This window comes from Castor canadensis, chromosome 11, assembly GCF_047511655.1.
Source record: "Castor canadensis chromosome 11, mCasCan1.hap1v2, whole genome shotgun sequence".
Lineage (NCBI taxonomy): Eukaryota > Metazoa > Chordata > Mammalia > Rodentia > Castoridae > Castor > Castor canadensis.
The window spans coordinates 34,997,786-35,021,864 of record NC_133396.1 but is presented as its reverse complement, the minus strand read 5'-3'; the positions used below and the strand labels follow the sequence as shown (position 1 = coordinate 35,021,864).

The 24,079-nt window shown below is 37.8% G+C and overlaps 2 protein-coding genes across 7 annotated transcripts in view; one reads left to right on the top strand and one right to left on the bottom strand.

Moving 5' to 3' along the window:
- Positions 1 to 364: 364 nt before the first annotated feature.
- Positions 365 to 24,079, bottom strand: part of Rps6kb1 (ribosomal protein S6 kinase B1) — a 60,406-nt gene continuing 36,691 nt past the window's right edge. For 4 of the 5 annotated variants that reach the window (XM_074046221.1, XM_020161831.2, XM_020161834.2 and 1 more), the window contains one exon: positions 21,122 to 22,770. In XM_074046221.1, coding sequence (XP_073902322.1) covers positions 22,606 to 22,770 — 165 coding nt within the window. In that variant the 3' untranslated portion in view covers positions 21,122 to 22,605. Of the gene's footprint in view, positions 552 to 21,121; positions 22,771 to 24,079 lie in introns of those variants that run through there. The other variant, XM_020161835.2, reaches the window with a different exon arrangement.
- Rnft1 (ring finger protein, transmembrane 1) lies at positions 5,303 to 19,349 on the top strand. Of its 2 annotated transcripts, XM_020161836.2 has the most exons (8): positions 5,303 to 5,705; positions 5,908 to 5,984; positions 7,859 to 7,959; positions 9,420 to 9,573; positions 10,433 to 10,591; positions 11,685 to 11,750; positions 15,275 to 15,376; positions 16,044 to 19,349. In XM_020161836.2, the coding sequence occupies exons 1-8, from the start codon at positions 5,303 to 5,305 to the stop codon at positions 16,176 to 16,178; spliced, it is 1,197 nt and encodes a 398-aa protein (XP_020017425.1). In that variant the 3' UTR covers positions 16,179 to 19,349. The 2 variants fall into 2 exon arrangements, with proteins under 2 accessions (XP_020017425.1, XP_020017426.1); XM_020161837.2 differs by lacking the exon at positions 10,433 to 10,591.

Below are 24,079 nucleotides of genomic sequence, written 5' to 3'. Positions count from 1 at the left end.
TTAATTAATGAATTGAATAAAATATTTGAGATATTTTCTGTTTATAATTATGTAAGAGTCATGCTTTTAACTTGTTGGAAGTGATATTTCAGCCAAGAGCGTGAAAAAGTAATGACGAGCTACATAAGTGGGAAGAAGAGGTGTGATGGATCTAGCTAGCTTTGAACCAATGATAAAAGGTGACTAGAGCACAGCGAGCATCAGCATGCAGTTGATGAAAAGGTGATAGAGCATGTATTACTCTACTGAAAAGGCACAGAGCTTCAAGGACCTGGAGGACATTATCAGATGGACCAACACTCACACCATTGGAGTTCCAGAAGGAGAGGTGTATTAGTTCCTTGAATGCTGTTAAATTACAACAAACTTGTGGTTTAAAATAACAGAAATTTATTCTCTCACAGTTCTGAAGCCCAGAAGTCTGAAATTTAACAAGGGTCAGTAGCAGGACTGCTTTCTTTCTGAGGCTCAATGCAGAATTCATTCCTTGCCTTCTTTCAGCTTCTAGAGGCTGTCAACATCCCTGGATTTCATCAGTAATCATCAGAGAACTGCAAATCAAAACAATGAGATCTCACCTTACACCATTAGGATGGCTAAATCAAAGTAATAAACACCCAGAAAATAACAGGTTTGGCAAAAATGTAGACAAACTAGAGCCCCTGGACACTGTTGGTGGAAATGCACAATGGTGCAGCCACTATCAGGGAGAGTATGGCAGTTCTCAAAAAATTAGAAACAGAATTATCATATGATCCAGCAATTCTCTTTGTGGGTATATATACAAAAGAATCGAAATCAGGGTCTTGAAAAGATATTTGTATGTTTGTGTTCACAGCACGGGAGTATCCATTGGCAGGTCAATGTGTAAAGAAAATGTGGCATATACATACAATGGAATATTATTCAGTCTTAAAAAGGAAGGAAAGTCTGGCACATGCTAATATATGGATGACCTTGAGGAAATTATGCTAAGTGAAATAAGCCATCACAGAGATTCCTCTCATCTAAGGTACTTGGAATTGTTAAATACATAGGAACGGAAAGTAGAATGCTATTTGCCAACGGTTCTGGGAGAGAAAAAATGGGAATTATTTAATGAGTAGAGTTTTGGTTTTGCAAAATGAAACAGTTCTGGAGATTCACTGTATAACAGCATAGTAAATCTGCCTTATTCGCACATTTATTACATGTGATTGTTTTCCAAGTGCAGTTAAAAATTATTTAAAAAAAACAAATTTCAGAAACAAAAATTTTAAATCTCTATGCATGTGATATGCATCTCAGCTGATGCAGACAAGCTTAGTACCATGTTATTGTCAGTTTAAATGGCTGTGTGATCTGCTGAGTGTTTTCCTGCCCTTAATTTTGTGAAAATCTGCCTCCCTAAAAGCAAATGGTGCCCCTAAACAAGGTAAAAGTGAATGTGCTTAAGTGAGGATGTGAAAATTTTAGATTTGTTGAAAGGTAGTAGAAGTTGGGTGATTCTGGAAAAAATGAATTGAGCGTGCATAACACAGCACTATACATCCCGAGTACTCTCAGGTTTTCCCACAGTGGTCTCCTTTCAACCGCAGATCTACAGATACCAAGGGTTTACTGTATAGATATACTTAACACTACACTTAAAATGTTAAAATGATAAATTTTGTTACATGCATTTTATTACAATTTAAACATAAAGGCCGGGCACCAGTGGCTCACACCTGTAATCCCAGCTACTCAGGAGGCAGAGATCAGGAGGATCGAGGTTTGAAGCCAGCCCGGGCAAATGGTTTTTGAGATCCTGTCTCAAAAAAAACCCTTCATAAAAAAGGGCTGGTGGGGAGGGGGTGGGGGCAGGGGGGAGAAGTGACCCAAGCATTGTATGCACATATGAATAATAAAACAATAAAAATTTTAAAAAGAAAAAGAAGGGCTGGTGGAGTGGCTCAAGGTGTAGGCCCTGAGTTCAAACCTCAGCACCGCAAAAATCAAACAAACAAAACCTGGGGGTAGGGTGCGTCACCTCAATAGCCTACCATATTTAATCCTTTTCATTCTGTCGCCTTACCACCTCTCCATCTCAAGCTTCCTCTCGAACTCCATTCACAGATAAAGACCTACCCAGCACCTACCTGAGCTTCCAGTAGTCTGCTAATTCAGCTTGCATTACTATACTCTTACTAGTATGCGAATTTTCTGCAAAATGCAGAAAACTACTGCTTAAGACTAAATAGCTTTCCTTTGGCTACTAGAAGGAACTATAGAATGAACCAGGTGAGGATGACAGTCTTTCATTTTCTTGCCCTGCTTACTGGTCTCTTCTTTCCTATTCCCTCCTATGCACCCTACTTTTCCCAAAAGTGAAAAACTAAGTCCTTAAAGGGCCATGGTATTTCATACCATGACTTTCCTCCAAATGTTTCTCTCTGCAATGCCCTGTTGTTGTTTGTGTCCTGGTGAATTTCGAAGTGTTCTTCAGCCTTTATCTCAAATGCCATGCATTTAATTGCTTCCTGCCTGACAAAATTAAAAGGTCCTACCTCTTAAAGAAGTTAAGAAATTGCGTCTCAAACAACCTCCAATTATAGTGCTTACTCTGATACACTGTGATTATTTGTTTGCAGACCTGTCTAACCACTTACTTTATTGTGGGCTAAGGACCACATCTCTTATATTATCTCTCCAGTATCTAGTACATTTTTTGATATAAGTCCTCAACAAAAGCTTTTTGAATTAATGCATTAAAGTTAAAATGTCCATTTTCAACATGCCAGATGCCAGTGGGAATTTGCCAGAGAACAGTCTGTCACCAAGTCAAATATAAACTCAGGGCCTTTCTTCAAATGCTTCCTTTTAGTCGTGTTATTTGAATGAAATGGACTAATAAACTTCCGGTATGTATAGATGTGCCTTCAGTGTGTTACCAATCTGTTAAAAATGAGAATTGTAACATTAGGTCTACTAAATTTACAAATGTACCTAATGTTCCAAAATTATAAATGTACTAAAACATACTCGATCCATTATGGCTGTAGCTGGATAATGTGAGATTGAATCTTTTTTTTCCCTATTTCCTAACTTCTCATACATTTTAAAGTTTAAAATAAAAACATTAATGTAGTTCGATTGGTAGAATATATGCAAAAAAATTTCCCTGGAAAGCTCACTACAGTCCAACCCTGTCCCTCAGCTTTACTGACCCAGAAATCTAACTTGTCAAAAAACTTAGGAAGCCGAGAGCTGGTAGTGCACGCCTGTAATCCTGGCCACTCAGGATGCAGAGATCAGGAGAGATCGGGAGGCGGAGCGGCCCAAGTGAGCCTGATGCAAGGCTCGAGTGGTAGAGCGTCCGCCTAGCAAGCGTGAGGCTGAGTTCATCAACACGAGGGGAAAGACAGAAGCCTGCAGTTCAGAATAGGAAGGCAGGTGTGGGGGACACGCATGGAATGCGCTCAAAAACATTAAAAATAACCTTATGTCCTGGATTATAAGAAAGGGGTTTTTTTTTCCTTTTCGTTAAAGCTCTTTCCCCCTTAACGACCTTTTTCAGAGCAACTTTGGAGGTAACAGGGTCATGGCGCGGACAGTAGAGTGCCCCGCAGCGCACAGAGGACAGGGTTTTTCATTTCCTTCTAGCTCAGGCAAACTCTCCAGCACTCCGGACTTCAGATTCTGGAAAAGTCAATCCAGCTCAAACTTCACCGCCCAGCCACCCAAATGGGTCGAGTCCCGCTCGCGAACCCCAACCCCAGAAAGCCCGCGGCTCTCGCCCGCCCGGCCCCGCTGTCCGGCGACGTCCGCGCTCCCGCCGAAGCTACCCGACCAGGGCCCGGAACACGAGCGCGGTCCCCGAAGGCATGCGACCAGAGGCAACCCATTTTAACGTCTACTGCCCCGGCTCTGTGGCTTGGAGGCGGACCACGCACGTACGCACGGCGTCACGGTGACGTACTGTCCGCGCACACGTCCCCTTTCGCAGCGCGGGGGTGGCCACGGGCGCGCGCGCGCGCGGGGAGGTTGGGGTCGCGCGGAGTCGCTGGTGCTGGGGCTGAGGTGGATGGCTCTGGCCGAAGGGCTGCGGGCGGAGAGTGCGGCTGTTCTCGCGGTCGCTGCTGAGGCTGCCGTCCGCTGCTGGTCATGAGAGGTCAGGCCTGGGGGAGCAGGCAGGGTGGCGGCGCCGAGGGTTCGGGGAGGACGGCTGAGCCTCCCGCGCGGAGGCTCGGACGTGGGTGGACAAGTGTTCCCGGAGATTCCGGAAGAGTTGGTGGCGGCGGCTGTCGTCTTCTCGCCTGCGCGTGGAGGAGGGCGGGAGGGCTCTGTCCGTATTTACAGACCCACACGCTGCCCTGTCCGGAGTCGCTCTTCGGGGAGTCGAGGCAGCAATAGCGCCCGTGGCGTCGGAGGCTCGGCGAAAGCCGCCACACTCACTGCCCTGCTCACGCCCGGGCGGACCGTGCCGCCGCCGACTCTGGCCTCCTCCTGGAGACCCGGGGCGCGGCAGTCGGTGTCCCTGGGGACCTGCCCAGCTGGCGGCCTGACACTCCTCCCTTCCCCCCAGCACCCACGCTGCCATTTGTTCAGAGTAAAGCATCACCTAGCAATTACACGGGGAATCCCCCAATATGCCTATTTTAAAGTGTTTACGAACTGTTCCTTTGACAGAAGTAATATTTTCTTGGTAGCATCATTGATTACTGAAAACCTTACTAGCTTTGGGGAAGCTGTTTCAGCATAAAATGAAATGTGTAGATCACCCAAGTGAGATGTTTATTATTAGTTATCGGTGATGATACTTAATAAAGCATTGAGATTTAATGTGTTTTCTTCTTCCCAGCCCTATGAAAACTTTCTTATGAAGCGTCTGCTTCTTTGATGTGGAATGTACTTCAGCTGGGCGCAGAGTGAATGTTGAACGCATTCAGCGCGGAGCATTAGTATTCATACTACATCTGCTGGGCACCCATACTCTACGACTGTTTTGCTGGTGCCTTCTGGCGTTATAGAAGTGGAGGCATTTGAAGCTTAGCAATTTTGGGTAGCAAATGTTCCCTGAAAGATAATTTGTATAGGACAGTGCATTGCCTGGCATTAAGGGAGGAGGAAGGAGTCCAGCAATGAAGTGTTAGATGACCTGAAAACTCATCTCTGACTATCCACCACGCTTTTAGCGAATAAAGCAATGTACTCCTGAGCAATGTACTGGCTGTATTTAACCATTCGCTTAGAATATTTTCTGCTTTTTGTTTTGTTTTTTGTTTTTAGGAGATAGAGCCTTGAAGCAAAGACATCTGGATCAGAGAAAAAGTATTCAAGGGCCATGCAGGCCAATTGTAACCAACTGCACAGTCCTCCAGGAATAGCAAGTGGAGAGGATGCCTCAGTCTCCCAGTGTGTCCACACATCTAGATCAACAGAAGGTTCTTGTCTTCATTCTGGAGATGTTCATATCCAGATGAACTCCATACCTAAAGAATATGCTGAAAATCCAGGCTCCAGAATTACAAGGTCAGGTGTCCATAGCTGTACCCATGGATGTGCACATAGTCGTTTCCGGAGCCACTCCCACAGTGAAGCAAGGCAGCTTGATGATATGGCCATGGAGTCTGGAGAGCATGGAAGTAGCTCCTTCTCAGAATTCCGCTATCTTTTCAAGTGGTTGCAAAAAAGTCTTCCTTATATTTTGATTCTGGGTGTCAAACTTGTTATGCAGCATATAACAGGTAGGGCATAATAAAACACTGACTTAATTGCTAAATTCAGTTAATTTTCTTTATTAGTTATCTACTTTAACCTATGCATTTCAGTTACTTATTTTCTGTTAGGTTTTTAAATTGTTTCCTTTTAATTCATGTTATTTTTAGCTTATATAGTCAGCTTTGTTTTTTTTTTTCTTTCAATTAACTGGAACTTATTTTCTAACAGGAATTTCTCTTGGAATTGCGCTGCTAACAACTTTTATGTATGCAAACAAAAGCATTGTAAATCAGGTTTTTCTAAGAGTAAGTATAATAAGCAACTAAAATTATTAACCATTTCTCTCTAAAATCACAGAGAAATAATTCTGAGAGAAATATGAAGTAGTAGGTTATGTTGTAATATCCATGACATACTTAGTTATATAAATGACCTGTCCTAATCCTGAATTGCTTCACCTTATTTTCTTTGTATGTTTGTTTCCTAATAAAACATAGAAGTATTAAAAGGGTTAGATCACACTATGTGATCTGTTTTTTAGCAAGAGCCTTTATGTTTTGTGAATATGCTAAGTAATTTCTTTGAAAACTTTGATACACTATAAGATTTAAAATAACTGGATAAAATGTAGGTCTTAGTTGCAGAAAATTAATTTCAAAAAGTTTTTCTCTAACCTAAGTGTCTCAGCCATGTAAATCATTGGGCAAAATAGTGTATATAAAATTTCACCTTAAGGCCCTTTCAAGGGAAGGCTTATATCCATGTAAAAGTATAACCTATTGAGCAACAAAAAATTTAATTCATGGTTTAAATTAATACAGATTGAATATCCTTTATATGCAATGCTTGGAACCAGAAATGTTTCAGATTGTGGAATATTTGTGTGTACAGGATATCTTGAGGATGGAACTGAAGTCTAAACATAGAATTCATTTATGTCTTATATACACATTATACACACAGCCCAAAGGTAATTTCATGCAGGTTTTTTTTTTTTTTTTTTGGTGGTACTGGGGCTTGAACTCAGGGCCTACACCTTGAACCACTCCACCAACCTTTTTTTGTGATGGGTTTTTTTGAGATAGGGTCTTGTGAACCATTTGCCTGGGGTTGGCTTCTAACCTCCATCCTCCTGAATAGCTAGGATTTCAGGCATGAGCCACTGGTGCCCAGTGTCATGCAGTACTTGTTTTTTTCTTTTCTTTTGCAGTACTGGGGCTTGAACTCAAGGCTTACACCTTGAGCCACTCCACCAACCCTTTTTGTGCTAAGTGTTTTCGAGATAGGGTCTCCTGAACTATTTGCCCAGGCTGGCTTCAAACTGCGATCCTCCTGATCTCTGCCTCCTGAGTAGCTAGGATTAGTCATGAGCCACCAGCATCCAGCACATGCAATATTTTTAACGCATCTGTGTTTTGATTGTGATTTAAGATCAGTTGTGGAATTTCCCACTTGGGGCTTCTCAGTGCTTAAGAAGTTTGGGATTTTGGACTATTTGGGATTTTTGATTTTTGGATAAGGATGCTCAACCCGTAAAACTTTCTATTAAGCTAGTAATAAAACTTGAATTTAAAAGATTAAAAATAAATTACTCAATATTTATAAATTCTGATTTACTTAAGTGCATTTTTTTTTTTTTTGTGGTACTGAGATTTGAGCTCAGGGCCTACACCTTGAGCCACATTACCAGCCTTTTGTGATGGGTTTCTTCCAGATACGGTCTTATGAACTATTTGCCCGGGGTTGGTTTCGAACCATGATCCTCCTAATCTCTCCTCCTGAGTAGGTGGGATTACAGGCATGAGCCACCGGTGCCCCAGCTTGAAGTGTATTTTTGAAATTCTGTTTTGTGGAGGCAGCACAGAAAAGGGAGCTGCAGAGCTGAAGTTTACCTTGGATAGGTTCCTTACATCAGTCTGTGGAACTTGGCTTCACTGAAACATGTTTTTCTTACAGTGAAGAAACTGTATTTTTAAAATTAGCTTAAATATGAGTTGTTTTATTCACTACAGATACATAAAACAGTGACTGTGATGATGATGTATAACTTAACATATCTTGTATTTTTTACTAAAAAAGCATTCTAAGCTAAAAAGTCAGTCATTGAATTAAAGGTTTAGTGACATTTGAATTCTGGCATAATTCAAAGTAACAAATTATAAAATTCTTTATTTTTCAGGAAAGGTCCTCAAAGATTCAGTGTGCTTGGCTACTGGTATTCTTAGCAGGATCTTCTGTTCTTTTATATTATACCTTTCATTCTCAGTCTCTTTATTACAGGTAATTAGAGATTCAAGTACACATCTTTTATATAATTATCTATTCCATAGTAGTAGTTTGCATTAACCTTACCTGTACGTAATGCTTGTAGTATTATAGTTCAATTTTCACCTGTCCCCTTTTCATGATTTAAGTGATTTAGACTTACATCCCCAGTGCCATGGCACATAGCAGGTGTTCAGTAAGTATTTTTTTCCCTTTGGCAGTATTGGAGTTTGAACTCAGGACCTTGCACTTGCTAGGCAAGTGCTCTACCACACCTCCAAACCAGTAATTTTTTTGATAACTGACTTTTTTGCTTAATCAGTATTAAGTATCATTAGGTGGTTATTAGGCTTTTTGTTTCTAGAAGGAGAATGGTTACTAAAAGATAGTAGGTGATTAGTTTTCATATCAGATGGGAGTATTCTGAATTTTTAGCTTTAATCAGATAATTAGAAATACTAATCAGTGAAATTGGGGATATGGACATATCTGAGATGTGGTTTATAAAGGTGGAGAAATACACTCATGGATTAGATTGGGTTGGGTAGCAATAATGACCTCTCAGGTTTAGTCTAAGCAAATGGTTGGATAGTGGGTGGCAGTTTATTGGATGGGGAAAGAAAATTAATATATTTGTTTTGAACATGTTTAATATGAAAAGCCAAATAGAATTGTTAGGTCATTCTTTGTATGACTTGAGCTCACAGCAGAGGCTAGGGCTATAAATTTTGGTGCTATAAGCATATATATGGTTGATATTTAAAAAAAATTACAGGACTGGACACAACTAACCAGGCAAAGAAAGGAGAAAAGAGGACTAGTCCCGAACACAACCACAATTAAGGAATAGCAAAGACTAAGAAGAAACCATCTGTGACATATGAGAGCCACTAGGAGAGTAAGGGGTTAGAAGTCTAGAAAGTGAGCTGTGGATATATCTCAGTGGTAGAGTGTTTACCTAGCATTCATGAGGTCCTGAATTTGATCCCCTGCACCTTGGAAAAAAAGTCTAGGAAAGTGTCAGCGATGATAAGCTAGGAAGACTTTTTTTTTTTTTAATCTGTGAAAGGAAGATCTGAAATTCAGACATTTGAAAAGTACCTTTAAAATAAGTAAAGGCTGGGCCCTAGTGGCTCATGCCTGTAACCCTAGCTACTTAGCAGGCTGAGATCAGAAGGACTGTGGTTCAAGGCCAGCCCAGGCATAGTTCTTGAGACCCCAAAAGCAAAATGGACTGGAGGTGTGGCTCAAGCAGTAGAGTACCTGCTTTGTAAGCACAAAACCCTGAGTTCAAACCCCAGTCCCACAAAAAAACAAAATTCGATTCCACTTATTTGTACTTAATTATCTTGCCACACTCAGCTTTTTTACATATCAAGTTAAAGTAAAATATTTGTAGCAAATTTTAAATATCCGTTTCAAGACTTTATCTTTGTATGTTGTTCTATTAAATTTTGATGTTTTTCTCTTGGTAGCTTAATTTTCTTAAATCCTACATTGGATCGTTTGAGCTTCTGGGAAGTACTTTGGATTGTTGGAATTACAGACTTCATTCTGAAATTCCTCTTCATGGGCTTAAAATGCCTTATTTTACTGGTGCCTTCTTTCATCATGCCTTTTAAATCAAAGGTGAGAAACTAGCTTGTGCTTTATTGGAATGTTAGGAAACCACATCAATGCTATGTACTCTTCATTTGTCTTTTATAAATTTTGGTTTGCTAAACAACCTAGTTTTGATTACCTTTATTATCTCAGCCCAGCAACTGTTTACTCAAGGATTTGAACCAAAATATTAACCTATTTGGATAAAATCAGAATTATATTTGTTTCATAATAATTGAAAAAAATCAATCCCCACATCATATATGAGAAAATACTAGATTTGTACTTCTGTTCTCTGCTAGGGCATTATCAATTGACAACTGACTATATAAAATGGCTTCCCATACGTGGTGAAAACTTTACTATAAATTTTTACAATCAGCAAAACCATAAAATTGTAGTGTACAGAAAACTGGGGGGGGGAGTTTGAACTCGGTCTCAAGCACTCTACCTCTTGAACCATGCCCCTAGCCCTATATAAAACATTTTCACAGGGAGGGAAGAGGTGGTATAAACAGTGTATATACATGTAAGTAAATGTAAAAACGAGTAAAAAAATTTTCACTATATCATTCTTTAGAAATGCCCATAATCCCAGCTACTCTGGAGGCGGAGGCCGAGGCAGGAAGATCTTGAGTTTGAGGCTAGCCCTTAGCAAGATCTCAAACATGGGTTCAATCCCCGGCAATGCATTAAAAACAACAAAAAAACCTCACTGAAATCAAACTGTGTAGTGACTAATATGTAAGAATCAGGTTGAAATTGTTAGTCATAATCACTATGAAGAGTGTAATTTCATAGTTTTGTATTAGTGTACCACACAGTCATGTTTTCTGAGCTATGGCTTTGAGTAGTTTGGTAGTTCTCTCTTTTTCCTTTCTCTTAGGGTTACTGGTATATGCTTTTGGAAGAGTTAAGTCAGTACTACCGAACTTTTGTTCCCATGCCAGTTTGGTTTCGTTACCTTATAAGCTATGGGGAGTTTGGTAATGTAACTAGATGGAATCTTGGGATATTGCTGGCTTTGCTCTACCTCATACTAAAAGTAAGTAGCATTATAAATCTTGGTCATGGCATAATGATTCATGTAATGGTGATTACTGACTTTATATACTACTACTTCTTTCCTTAATTGTCTTGAAGTTTATCTTTGAATCACTAGTTTGCATGAATGGCAGGTTCTGCATCTGTTTAGAAGTGGGGAGTTGGGTATGAAAGCATGAACCTCTAATCCTAGTTGCTTGGGAGGCTAGGCAGGATCATGAGTTTAAGGCCAGCCTGGGCAACACAGCAAAAACCTGTCTCAAAAAAATAAATAAAAAGGTAAAAAAGGATGGCAAAATAGAAATCCAGAGGTTCTCAGTTTTTTGGTTTTTTTTGCGGGGGTAGGGGCAGGACTGGGGTTTGAACTCAGTGCTTAGCACTGGCTAGCCAGGCACAGTACCACTTGAGCCACACCCTCAATTCTTTTCGCCCAGGCTGGCTTTGAATTTTGATGATCTTATATCCAACTCCTGAATAGCTGGGAAAATTGGTATAAGTTACCTCACCCAGCCTTGCTTATTTTTCTGAAATGGGTTCTTGCTTCATTGCCCAGGCTGGTCTTTAATTTGTGATCCTCCTGCCTCCAAGAGGCTGAGATTACAAGCACCTATAACCATACCAGGCTATAGTTCTAAGTTTTTACTGAAGACAAGAGAAGTGGACCTCCACATATCATGGATTATCTAAGGGGGATAAACAAGTGGAATAGAAAAAAGCATTCCTCAGTAGTACTATTTGTCTTACACGTGATGGGGAGCATCTTGTCCTGCTCCCTTTATGCCTAATCCCTTTCAACTTATCACATTATGAAATTTTCAGATCCAAACGCTAAAGAACGTGTTAATCAGACAAAATTGTTTTGTCTTTGACATAGATTTATCTTAATCAAATTTCAGTATTATAATATTCAATACTTTAAAAATTTAAAGTACTTAAATGGACTTCCTCTTAAGAGTTGGCTCAAATTTATAAATATTTAATAGCTAGACTTGAAATATATTTTAATAAAATAATTACCTGTGATATGCAGTGAGTTTTGGTTTTAGGTTTAGCAGATAGGGCTCTTTGAATTAATAAATTACTTCCTCTTTCAGCTTTTGGACTTTTTTGGACATCTGAGAGCTTTCAGACAGGTTCTGCGAATATTTTTTACACGACCAGTAAGTAATTTTTATCAGTTAAGGAAAAATACTTTCACCTTTCTTCATTATAAAAATTTTTTAGGTTAGCAGTTTTTTTTTTTTTTCATTTTTCTTTTATTATTCATATGTGCATACAAGGCTTGGTTCATTTCTCTCCCCTGCCCCCACCCCCTCCCTTACCACCCACTCCGCTCCCTCCCTCTCCCCCCCCCCCAATACCCAGCAGAAACTATTTTGCCCTTATTTCTAATTTTGTTGGAGAGAGAGTATAAGCAATAATAGGAAGGAACAAGGGTTTTTGCTGGTTGAGATAAGGATAGCTATACAGGGCATTGACTCACATTGATTTCCTGTGTGTGGGTGTTACCTTCTAGGTTAATTCTTTTTGATCTAACCTTTTCTCTAGTACCTGTTCCCCTTTTCCTATTGGCCTCAGTTGCTTTTAAGGTATCTGCTTTAGTTTCTCTGCGTTAAGGGCAACAAATGCTAGCTAGTTTTTTAGGTGTCTTACCTATCCTCACCCCTTCCTTGTGTGCTCTCGCTTTTATCATGTGCTCATAGTCCAATCCCCTTGTTGTGTTTGCCCTTGATCTAATGTCCACATATGAGGGAGGACATACGATTTTTGGTCTTTTGGGCCAGGCTATAGGTTAGCAGTTTTCTAAGTGTAGATTTCATGAGATGATATTTTTCTTTTGAGATTGTTTTCTAAAACTTTGGCACTTGGGGCTGTAGTAATTTAGAAATTTTAGTTCTGTGGTCAGTTTCTTAAAATTGTACATTGACAACCACCCACTAATTACTACAATGTGTATGTATTTGAATGTCTGTTTACCCTTTCAAACCATTCATCATTTTTATGAGTTTATAAATACTACTTTTAAAAGTCTTGTCATGAATTTTTGTTCCTTTTCCTCTTTTAACCTATAAATGTTGAGTTAGTGTATTTCCACTAATGCCCTATTTGGCTTCTGTGAAAATGCTTCTACTGTAATGGAGGAAAGCTCACCACTAAAAATCATGCCTCTTAAGGTTGGGGTGGTGGTTCATGTAGTAGAGCACCTGCCGTGCAAGCTCTCAAGGTCCCAAGGTCAAACCCCAGTATTGCAAAAACCAAACAAAAAACCCCATTCCCTTTCATTTTCTTACTGGAGCAGTTTCCTCAAACACAATTCTTTATGCACAAATGATTTCACAGCATGGAATTTAACAATTGAGACTGCATTATCAATTCGAAACTTGATTATTTTGTGATTCTATACATGTTACAAATTGTAGAGAGAGTATCATAGTGAAATATTTACTATTTGGTAGCCTCCTAGTACTGAGGTATGGTCACCAGATTTCAGGGCTTAATCTATAGCTTTGTAGTCCTAATGGTCCTTAAACAGTCTAGACTCTAAGGGACTGACTGACCAGTACCACCCACCTAGAAACTACTGTTAAAAGTAAAAAAAGATTGTTTAGAAGACTAACTGGCGGAAGACCTTTCTCTAAGAGTAATCAATATCGAAATAAGTTTTGCTGTATCTTATGCAGCCTTCTCCTTTCTTTAGAGAAGATACAATAAAATTCAGAGTTTAGTTTTGTCCAAGTTAATTGATACAGTAAGCTTTGTGCTGAAATACCCTTTAGAAAATGGCCTGTGAGCTAGAGGTATACAACAGAGATAGAGCACTTGCCTAGCACATGTGATGTCCTGGGTTCAGTCCCCAGCACTGAAGAAAAAAGAAAGAAAACCCTCTTATCTGCATCACTGTGAGACAAAGTATGGAAGTACAGAGAGAATATGTTACTGACATTGATTTATTCTTGAGTTTCACCAACAGGTCCTGAACATGTTCTTTAACTTTACCAAGGGAATGGCAGCAATAACCATCAGGATGAGTCCTCACCTAAAGGGAGTCTACAGAATGCCAGACAAAAGTGATGCTTTAAAAAGCTTGTCAGAGAGCTGGTAGAGTGACTCAAGAAAGTGTGAGGCTGCAAGTTCAAACCTCAGTACTGCCAAAAAAAAAAGAAAAAAAGTTTGTCAGCTTAAATGTCTAACATACCCTGCTAAATGAAAGGGAAATTGTACCAAGATCACCTAACAGAATCCTGATTTATTTCTGAAATCTTTAATATCATCAGTCTCAATCTTCATTTTTAATATTTTTATCCTTTCAGTTTTAGTTTGTTAGCCCAACCTATTTAGTTCAAGAAGTTTAGATCATAACTTCAGATGTGCTGAGAAAAATCCTGCTTTACCTCTGTTCCTATGACTGTGTTTGGTATTCTTAGCCAACTTTTCCCCATCATTTCTACAGAAAGCTGATCTTACTTGTAACATTTTAATTCTTCCAAATTTCACTGAGTGTTAACTGTCACTGCTTAATTTGGTGGAAATTTTAAATAGATCAGAAATGTTTATGACTTCAGAATAAAAGAAAATTTAAAGAAATGCGTTAGTGTTCATTCAGTTAAGTTTTGACAATACTCTATCCCAGTGATATTTTGCAATTATTTTTTTCCCTGAGACAGGCTCTTGTTATATAGCCAAGGCTAGCCTCAGATTTCCAACTAAGCCTCCTGATTACTAAGATTACAAGCATATACCACCACACCAGGCTTAGTAGTAAAAATTATTTTTAGATTTAGTGATGGTCAGTGGTCTGCATACCTTCATATTGAACTGGGTCATATTTCATCTGGAATACTTAATGTCTGGGCCTACTAAATCAATCCTCAGTGTGTAATATAGATTTGTCTTTTTGGCACAGTGCTGGGAATGGAACCCAGGGTCTTGCTAGGCAAGTGCTCTACTAATTGAGCTATACCCCCAGCCCTTTTGTTTTTGAGACAGGGTCTTACACTACCTTTGCATGTGTGGGCCTCAAACTTATGATCCTCCTAAAGTGAAATTATAAGTGTGCAATACTATGCCCTGTTTTTTTTTTTTTTTCCAGTACTGGGGTTTGAACTCAGGGCCTCACACTTGCTAGGCAGACACTTTACTACTTGAGCCACTTCACCAGGCCTTTTCGTGATGGGTATTTTCAAAATAGGGTCTCATGAACTATTTGCCTGGGTTGGCTTCAAACTGCAATCCTACTGATCTCTGCTTCCTGAGTAACTAGGATTACAGGTGTGGGGCACTGGCTGTAGCACCAGTCACCTATTTTTAAAGGAAGCTCTCCACATGAATTACATTTAACAAGCCAAGCTATGGACTGCCTTTATGAATCATTGCCACAGGTAATAAGTAGGCTCAATTTGGCAATCCTAGGTAATATACATCAACTTAGATTTTATAATAGTTAAATCTCAGATTGCTTAACCTCTTAAGCTAATTGTGTTGAATTTGAAGCACTATCATCATTTGTGAATTCAGTAGATTTAATAATCTTCCATGATCACATTATGTATTTAATAATTTCACCTTGATGCAATCAAGATTTGGTTTTGCACATGTGGTTTAGCTGTGAAATTTCAGCATCACCTATGTATTTAAGAAAAAGAAAAAAAGAAATTTGTAGCTGAAGAGAATTTGTCTTTCATAGAGTTACGGAGTGGCTGCCAGCAAGAGACAGTGCTCAGATGTGGAAGATATTTGTTCAATATGTCAAGCTGAATTTCAGAAGCCAATTCTTCTCATCTGTCAGGTAATTATATTTTTAAGCAGATTGAATACAGCCCTTTTCTTTGACTTGTGAAAGTCACATTTATGTTTGTTATGTGGCAGGGGAAAAAAAAACCTGTAATATTTCGTGGAAGGTAGCATTCCAAGTACATAGCAATAATTTATTCTTGATGAGGGGTTTGCTACATTGGCTTAATCATCTCCCTTATGTTCTGGTGATTTTTATGCAGAGTATATGAACAGGAAAAAATAATTCAGCTGGCAGATTGGATACCAAAGTGATTGGAAAGCAGGCTATTTTTGTAGTTGGATACTAGTCTTACAGAACAGTACCAACATTTGTTATTGGAATGTGTAAGGCACTCTTTCTACACATAACTCAGACGTTATTAAGCTGTTAAACCATCATACTTAAGAATTTTAAGTGTCATTTAGAGATAGCTTATATTTTGTTAGCAATGGTTAAATGGATGTCAGATTTAAAAAGATACTATAGGCTCTATCATTAAAGCCATTCTTTTGTCATCTTAAATGAGTCATACTTTCTCCATTTTCTCATTTGTAAAATGTATGATCATTTGTAAAATGTGCTCTCCAAAGTCCATTTGAACTTTAAAGACTACTTCTCTACAATATGAACTATAAAATGTTTATGCAAGTATGAAATTTTGTTCTGAATTCCCTTACAGCATATATTTTGTGAAGAATGCATTACCTTATGGTTTAACAGAGAGAAAACATGTCCATTGTGCAGAACCGTGATTTCAGATCGTATAAACAAATGGAAAGATGGAGCCACTTCATTACATCTTCAAATATATTAACTTGTATTAAGACCACAATTTCATTTGGTTATAGTGACTACTGATAAAGGCAGTAGAATGGGTTTTCAGGACTAGAAGAAAAATGTTTCCAGATGGTTTTAGAATATTGTAAGACTTATTTGTGTAATCCCAATTTCTGAAAAGATTAAATGAAAGATCTGTGTTTTAAAAAAATATGCATTCAACCTAATGAATATGCAACATTTCTTTTATGCAGTGTTTCAAGTGTAAATGTGTTTTCTTGATGTTACCAAAACAATAATTAGAAACTAGATGATTTTAAAGGGGTACTGTTTTCAGAATAAATAATATTTTTCATAATATTTTAAGATACATTATCTGAAAGAATTTTCTTCAGCACTGACTTTTATAATTCCCATTCTAAAAATGTTTAAAATTTTCATAAAATTTGTATTTTTAAATGAAAATTCTAAATGCTGTATTTTATCTGTAACAAACACATCTTCTTCTAAGATTAATTTACTGAGGATAATATATTTTAATATTGTATTATTCTCTATAGTATGATTACTGAGAATAAATGATTTAAATTCATTTTGTGACCGACCTCATGCATGCTTCCTGCATCACCTTCAGTTTTCACAAGCTTGCTTTTTTTGTAGTATCATGGAATATCTTGAACTACTAAAATAATTCACCTAAATGCTGGGAGGCAGTAAATGGTAGAGTGTTTGCCCACCATGTACCCTAGGTTCAATCCTCAGCATCACTGAAAAAAAAAAAAAGAAAGAAAGAAAAAAAGCCCTTATAACTTGTCATCTCCAGAAAAGTTTTGGAGCTACTGGATATATCTTAATTTAGATTGTAAGGCTCTTGCCTGTTTCTTTATTATCATCTATCAGTTTGTAACAAGGAAAAAAAAGAGAAGTTGAGAGGGAGAGACAGAAAACAAATTTGCAGCACAAATAAAACAGGCTAAACCAGCACAAGGATTAATAATGATGATGATCACCTGATTATAGGTGAAGTTACTTTCATGCCTGCATAACAACACAAATTGACAAACATTAGGAAACCTATAACTTTTTTCCCTCAGGTAAATACTACCAATTTATATATGTAACTATTTCTCTTCATTCAGTCACAATATATTTCACTTTTACCAACTTGGAGAATCATTGCAAATATTTAAACAAGTTTGCTTGGCCTTAAATCACCTTTCTGGCTTTGTGGTGAAGTTTAGTTGTGATTTTTTAGGTGTAAGGCAAGGGATGGGTAACAAAAGCAATTTGGGATTAAAATTTGCCTGAGATTCAACTGAAATGACTTCCTGTTTAGACACAAGACTGGCTTTCAGCCCTATTATGATACCTGTTTACATACCTAGTTATCTAGTGACTATTCATTCAGACAGCTTTGTTTCTTAGAGGTAGACAGTTGGTGGGGATTTCTGGAAGACAATGAACTGAAAAAGGAAAATGATAGGAGGCTATGCCATCCATTATCACTAATGATGAATCAGAAGCATTTCCTACTACCTTCTATTCTTTCACCTCAAAGATAGGGGAACATAGCTCCCCAAACCCTAATATTCTGTGAATTCAGATCATACCCTCTAAGAGATGACTGCACCATCATTAAGATATGCTATCAGGGGTTGGGGATAGAGCTCATCACTGTAGCTCTTGCCTATCACCCACAAGGGTCTGGGTTCAATCCCCAGTGTTACCCACCACCACCACACACACACACACACACGAGATGCTACTGTATTTTATAAAAATGTAATCTCAGTTGGACAGCTTCCGTACACCTTGGCAAGTGTGATATAAATGCCTATAGATATGTGTTTATCCAAAATGTTCCACTAGCTATGACACATTAAATTTGTTCATTATATTTTGTGCATACATGTTAATTTATCAAAGGCCATTGAGAAGTGTGGCTGAACAGATTTTAGTACAAGAAGGTATTCCTAATGTTTTTATTTGAAGTTAGCTTCCACATAACTTGTTCCATGAGCTTTTTAAAAAAGCAAAAAATCTCAGTCAACGATCTGACATACGTAAGTGGAAAATGAAAGATTTAATATCTACTATGGTAGACCTTGGTATCTGTAAGCACAGAGTTCAAGAGGAAAAATTGATACCGCCTCTGCGATAGAGTTCTGTAGATGCCCAATTCATTTTTCCCAAAAACTCAGCCCAACTAACGCTAGACACTGCTCTTTCAACAAATCCACAATTTTCACCTTATCATTTCAATTAAGCACATTCACTTTTACCTTTTGGGGTACTATTTGCTTTTTGGAAGGTGTATGTTCACAAAATCAAAAACAGGGAAACGTGGCAGATTGCACAATGATTTAAACAAAACTGACAGTAATGTGGAACTAAAAGCTTTTCCACATCAACTGAACTGTGTAATGTGTGCTTAAGAATTTAACATTTTTGATTTTGAAATTTCTTGGCTTTTTAAATTATGTTTTTTTAACTGTACCTGGTTAAAACTACATATAATAAATCTGCAAGGCAGGCTTACTATATAGAAAAATACTAAAAGTCTTATATATTTTAAAAGCTTCAATTTCTCAGCAGAAAGTTTTACAATTGTCATTCCTTATATACATAAGTAGTTTATTAAATATGAGAACCTGGACACATCTGACATGTTAATGAAAAAAAAACTGTATACTTGATATGTACACTAAATTACTTCTTTTAAAGTAATAAAAAATGACTTCTATTTTATGTTCATTCAAATTTGCATTTAATTTCTATTTACAGTCATTCAATCTGAAATCAAATACCTAATACAGTAAACTAAATACAAGATGAAAAGCAGAAAAGGTGTTGTTACCCTCATAATACTCCTAATAAGGCAGCTGGAGAATTTATTTAATAGATGCAAAGCCAACTTGGGTAGGAAAAACATAATAGTTTAAAAAGCAAACACAGAGATGAACCCATCCATCTTTTAGATGTTACTCCAGAGACTCCAGTGAGATAATACTTGTGCTATAGTGTTAAGAATCACACAAGAAAAGTACGGTAGTAATCAGCAACAGTCCCTAGATCGTGTTTAACAAAATGATTATTTTATCCAGCTTGCTAGTGTCTACTCCTATTAAAAAAAAAAAAAAACTTGATAGTTGGACAGTGATACTTTTATTTGAGAAATTAACAATTTTCAAAGCCTCAAAACCCATTCTTCATAAATTCAACATTTCTCATGGTAATAATCTTAGATCTAGCCCTGTAAGCTAGGAACCATAAAATTAATTGAATATTCAAAACAATAGGTTCTATGCTAACTGTGAAATCCAAAGCTTAGGATATTAACAGTGTCTAAGATGTGTCTTTGTTTAAAATAATTAATTACCTATAGTAAAGACTGTTGAATTTATGGAGACTTACACATGCATCTTCCTCCCCCCACCTCAAATTATCTTCTATCTCAAAAAAATAGCATGGAAAAATTCTTCTTGAAGAATTCAGATTGGTAAAGACCATAAAGGGGAAAAATAACATAATTTTCCTAAAAATCTGGTTCAAGTTCAATAGTAAATACATTGTTAATCACAGCTGGTTTATAAATCCCAGTTTAATCTGTAATGCTACAAACCTTATAAAATCAAATTAGTAAACTTCAGTTCAGTGATTACATTTTAATTAAAAAACAGCATGTATAAAATAAAAAAAATCCTGTAATAAGCTGATCTTAACGAAAATAATCAAGTGATGAAAGAAAAGCACTTAATCTTTTTTACACACTTACCTGATATAATCATAAAGAACCCTCTTAGAAACTCAAGACTAGTAATATTGACACCATATATTTTAAACTATGCTCGGATTTTTACAAATAAATACAGGGTAAGCCATATTGCATAGGTGTGTGCTTTCTGTCTGTGACACTGACGTGACACTTGACATGTTTTCACAGTCATTGTAGGGATATCCATTTATGAAACACAATTTTTCTCAATAAACTTGCCTTAGCATGGGAAATTAATTTTACTCATTAAATGTTACTACAGAAAAACTATATCTTTGTTTGGACAGTAGGTGTGTAATTAATGCGTTTTATGCAAAAAAACTTGCAGTGTTTGCCACTATTACTGGCAGTGCTAATCATGAAAACAATTTAACTTTGGGGTGGTTATAGCCAGCCAATCATAGTGCACATGTTACTAGCAAACAGGACTGAGGAGGAATATTTTGGTGAAGTTTCGCTGGAATTTGGTCAGGCAGTCAATGCTATAGTTAGTAAACACATTTGGAAACAAGTATCAGAGTAGTACAAATCGTGTACAGTCTGAAACAGTGCCTATACATTTCACCATGGCTTTTTGGGTTCTGCTTGTCAGACATCACAAATTGTCAGAAAACAGAGACCTGTACTCTAAGTACAACTTCTGCCCTTATTGTAGCTTCTAATTTATCAGCTATACAATTATAAAGTTCTCAGTAGGCTGCTGCAATAAAAAAAAGTGGTCTGGCAGTAATGGTTTAAACAAACAAAAAAAGGTGTTCTGTCCAAAGATGATCTTATCAATTCACTTATTGCCACAATTGAAAAGGTGTATTCCCAATAAATTTTCATGGTTCCATGTCTGCTTATTTTCATATGATTTCATCCTCATATAACCTGAATTCCAATTGAAATCAGCAAAGTCTTGCTCTGAACTCAACATGCATAAAGAATTTTATGGCTTGAATCCTATGGCTCAAAAAGGTTTGGAGAACACAGCAAGCAGCATCTATTTTAAAAAATCCTAGGGTTGCAAACTATTACAAATTAACTTTGCACAGACTAAAGACATTATAAAAGACCAACAAAAAATGATGAAGACTCAACTGCAACTGCATGATCATCTACTTGTACCAGTATGCACTGAACGTGTTTTTATAAAGCTCTGCAGATAGGAAACCCTTTCACCAGCTAACATCACGGAAATGCTCTCTTTAAGGCAGGAAAGATTTAAGAAAGGTAAAGTTACCTTTATTTTTATTCTTTGTACCTGTAAATCACTTATGTAGATTTTGTTACAATTTCAAAAACAATGTCCTGTTAACATATTTCCTAAATTAAGCCACTAAATTTTCTTATTCACTATGGAAGACATTCATCAAAAGGCCATCGAGTATTTTTACAATAAAAAATAGCCCAGTATAGGAGAAAAAAATTAGACCTTTTTTCCTTTTGAAAACTACTGAGGAAAAAATGTTAAGGAAGGTAGACAGCAAAAATAGTAAAAAGTAAAACCTGAAACCTAACCAATTTGTACAGAGAGTGGCTACGGCAGCACCCTCTTCCCCTGGATATCCCTATCTTCCCCACTTTGCCGCCCTCAGTATGGATTTTTTCCTGACTCTCTTCCGTCCTTCCTCAGCCACAGGCTGAACATATTTGACGATTGATCCCAATACTGGTATAAGAACAGGTGGCGATTGTTTTCCAGTGCAAGGCAGGCCCAGGACAAAGATGACATGTAGGACATACCGTTTATGCCCATTCCAAGGCTTCCAGTTAAGCTTAGCACATAGCAGTACTGCAAGTAGAAATGATTAAATAGATTCTTTTTTTTTTTTTTTTTTTTTTCTAGTACTAAAGACAGGTATTGCAGCTGGGTTACTAAAGATAAACCCCAGGTCTACCCCAAGCCCTCAAACGAGCCACAGCTGTGGTTAACAATGATTCATTGCATTTTATTATTTCATCAAGAGAAGAAACAGAAGCTGTCTGGCCTTCATCACATCAACCAATAATTTCGCATTTTAAAGTTTGGGATGTTTTCCATAATGAGCTGAATCAAAAATCTATTTGAAAAATATATATTTATATAAAAAAAAGATTCAGGTTGTTTGCACGTAAAACCTCAATTTTTAAGTTTCTTTTGTCTTTGATTCCGTGTTGCTGGAAAGTTTGACCAAGCTTGCATGCTAATTTGTCCTTAGTTGCAAGTATATAGGCAATTTCTTACTTTGCCTAATGAAAGGATAACCCTTCTTCGATACAATCAGAACTCACCAGTGATTCCAAAGCAACAGCCTATCCTTAATACTGTCAGTTTCGAGCCATCAACATGAAAACCCTTGATAATGTTGAGAAGATGTTGCTAGGAATCAGTTAACTGATGTGCCAAAGAGTTCCACAATACTATTTTGCTGAAGTTTTTTTTTTTTTTTTTTTTTTTTTTTGCACCATTGATTGATTTTTAAAAATCCATGTTTATTCTTTTTCTACCCAAAGTGTTCTAGGTAATGACACTGAGTCTTTGACACTGTCATTTGGATTCTTCTTGTCTCATCTTGCTGGATGCTCATACATCCCCTCTCCCACTTTTTTTTTTTTTTTTTTTGCCTCAAATTCATTAAAAGCATCGCTTTGTCATAGATTCATTCGCAGGTGCTCTGGTCGTTTGGAGATCATGGGAAAAGCTTGTTTTTTGTAGGGCCCGGAGTTAGGCTGTCGTATTGGAAGTGGTGCCGATGCTTCCCCACTCATTGTCACATCCATCTGCTCTATTCCACTTGTTTCCATTGGGTATTCCACGGGTGTCTGAGGATTTGTCGTGCTGGCTGAAGCACCTCTTCCCCAGAAATCCCCAGGAGAAAATTTGACCGGGCTTTAAGACAAGGAACAGCTATCATTTATTTGTCTCAAGGGTCATCTCAACAAGAAACATCTCCCCGATATTTAAAAGGAGAGGGTAACAATATGAATTTTTTTTCATTTAATTTTATTTTCTAGTGGATTGACACAAAAGCAAAGGTTGAGACATTTCCCCCCTGGATTAATTGCTAGAGTGCCCTAACTGGTCTCTTTATCTCTAAATTTGATCCCTAAAACCCTAAATGACTTTTTCTTTTTTTTGTGCTATCGGGGTTTGAACTGAGAGCGGCCTTGCACTTGCTGGGCAGGCACTCTATTGCTTGAGCCATGCAGCCCTTTTTTGCTCTGTTTATATTTGAGGTAGGGTCTCACATCTGCACAGACTGGCCTAGACTGCAGTTCTCCTATTTTATGATTTCTGCTGTAACTGAGATGACAGACCCATGCCACCATGCCCAGCTTTTATTCCCCTTGAGATGAGGTCTCATGAATTTTTTTTTTTTTTTTTTTTTTTTTTTTGCCTAGACTAGCCTGGAACTTCAAGCCTCCCAATCTCAGCCTTCTGTGTAGCTTGGGATGACAGGTATATGCCACTGCACCCAGCTATTTGTTGAGATGGGATCCTACAAACTCTTTGCCCAGGCTGGCCTTGAATCACCATCCTCCTGATCTCAATCTCCTAAGTACCTAGGATACAGGTGTGAGCCACTGGCGCCTGGCTCTAAATGATATACTTTAAAATAATTTCTTCCCCACTTGAAACAGCTTTCCACTGCATTTAAAATAAAATACTTTTCCAAACCTCTGCCATTTTCCTCACTCACTACACTGCAGAAACACTGACCTCCTCTTCATTTTCAAGAAAAGACCATGTTTTTTTCCTCCCTATGGGCTTCTACATTTGCTGTTCTTCTGCCTGCAACACTTTTGAACCTCTATTTTTGCATAGCTGGCTCTTTCTCTTTATTCCTAGATGTTACTTTGCCAGGGAGGCTGTTCTCTGACCACTACAAGTTGAAGCCCCCTTATTTCTCTGCTTTCTATTGCCACACTTAGCACAACTTTCAGTTACTATTTTTTGTACTCCCATCTTTGTTTATTATGATTCACTCCCACTAAATTGTAAGTTTCATCAGGACAGGAACAATTTCATGTTACATATATTATACATAGAGCATGCAGAACAGTGCCTGGTGTACAATGAATGTTGAGTAAATGCACACAGAGGACATTTGCCAGCACAGGAGCTTCCTGTGAAGAGGAAAGGCAAACTATATAACCTAGGAGAGACTAGTCATAGACTAGACCTTGGCAATCTAAGA

What these genes read in the sequence shown, in the direction of transcription:
- Rnft1 (XM_020161836.2), top strand. Translation starts at nt 5,303, where the DNA reads ATGCAGGCCAATTGTAACCAACTGCACAGTCCTCCAGGAATAGCAAGT. An exon ending in TGTTATGCAGCATATAACAG is followed by an intron (nt 5,706 to 5,907) that starts GTAGGGCATAAT and finishes ATTTTCTAACAG; the next exon opens with GAATTTCTCTTGGAATTGCG. An exon ending in TCTCAGTCTCTTTATTACAG is followed by an intron (nt 7,960 to 9,419) that starts GTAATTAGAGAT and finishes TTCTCTTGGTAG; the next exon opens with CTTAATTTTCTTAAATCCTA.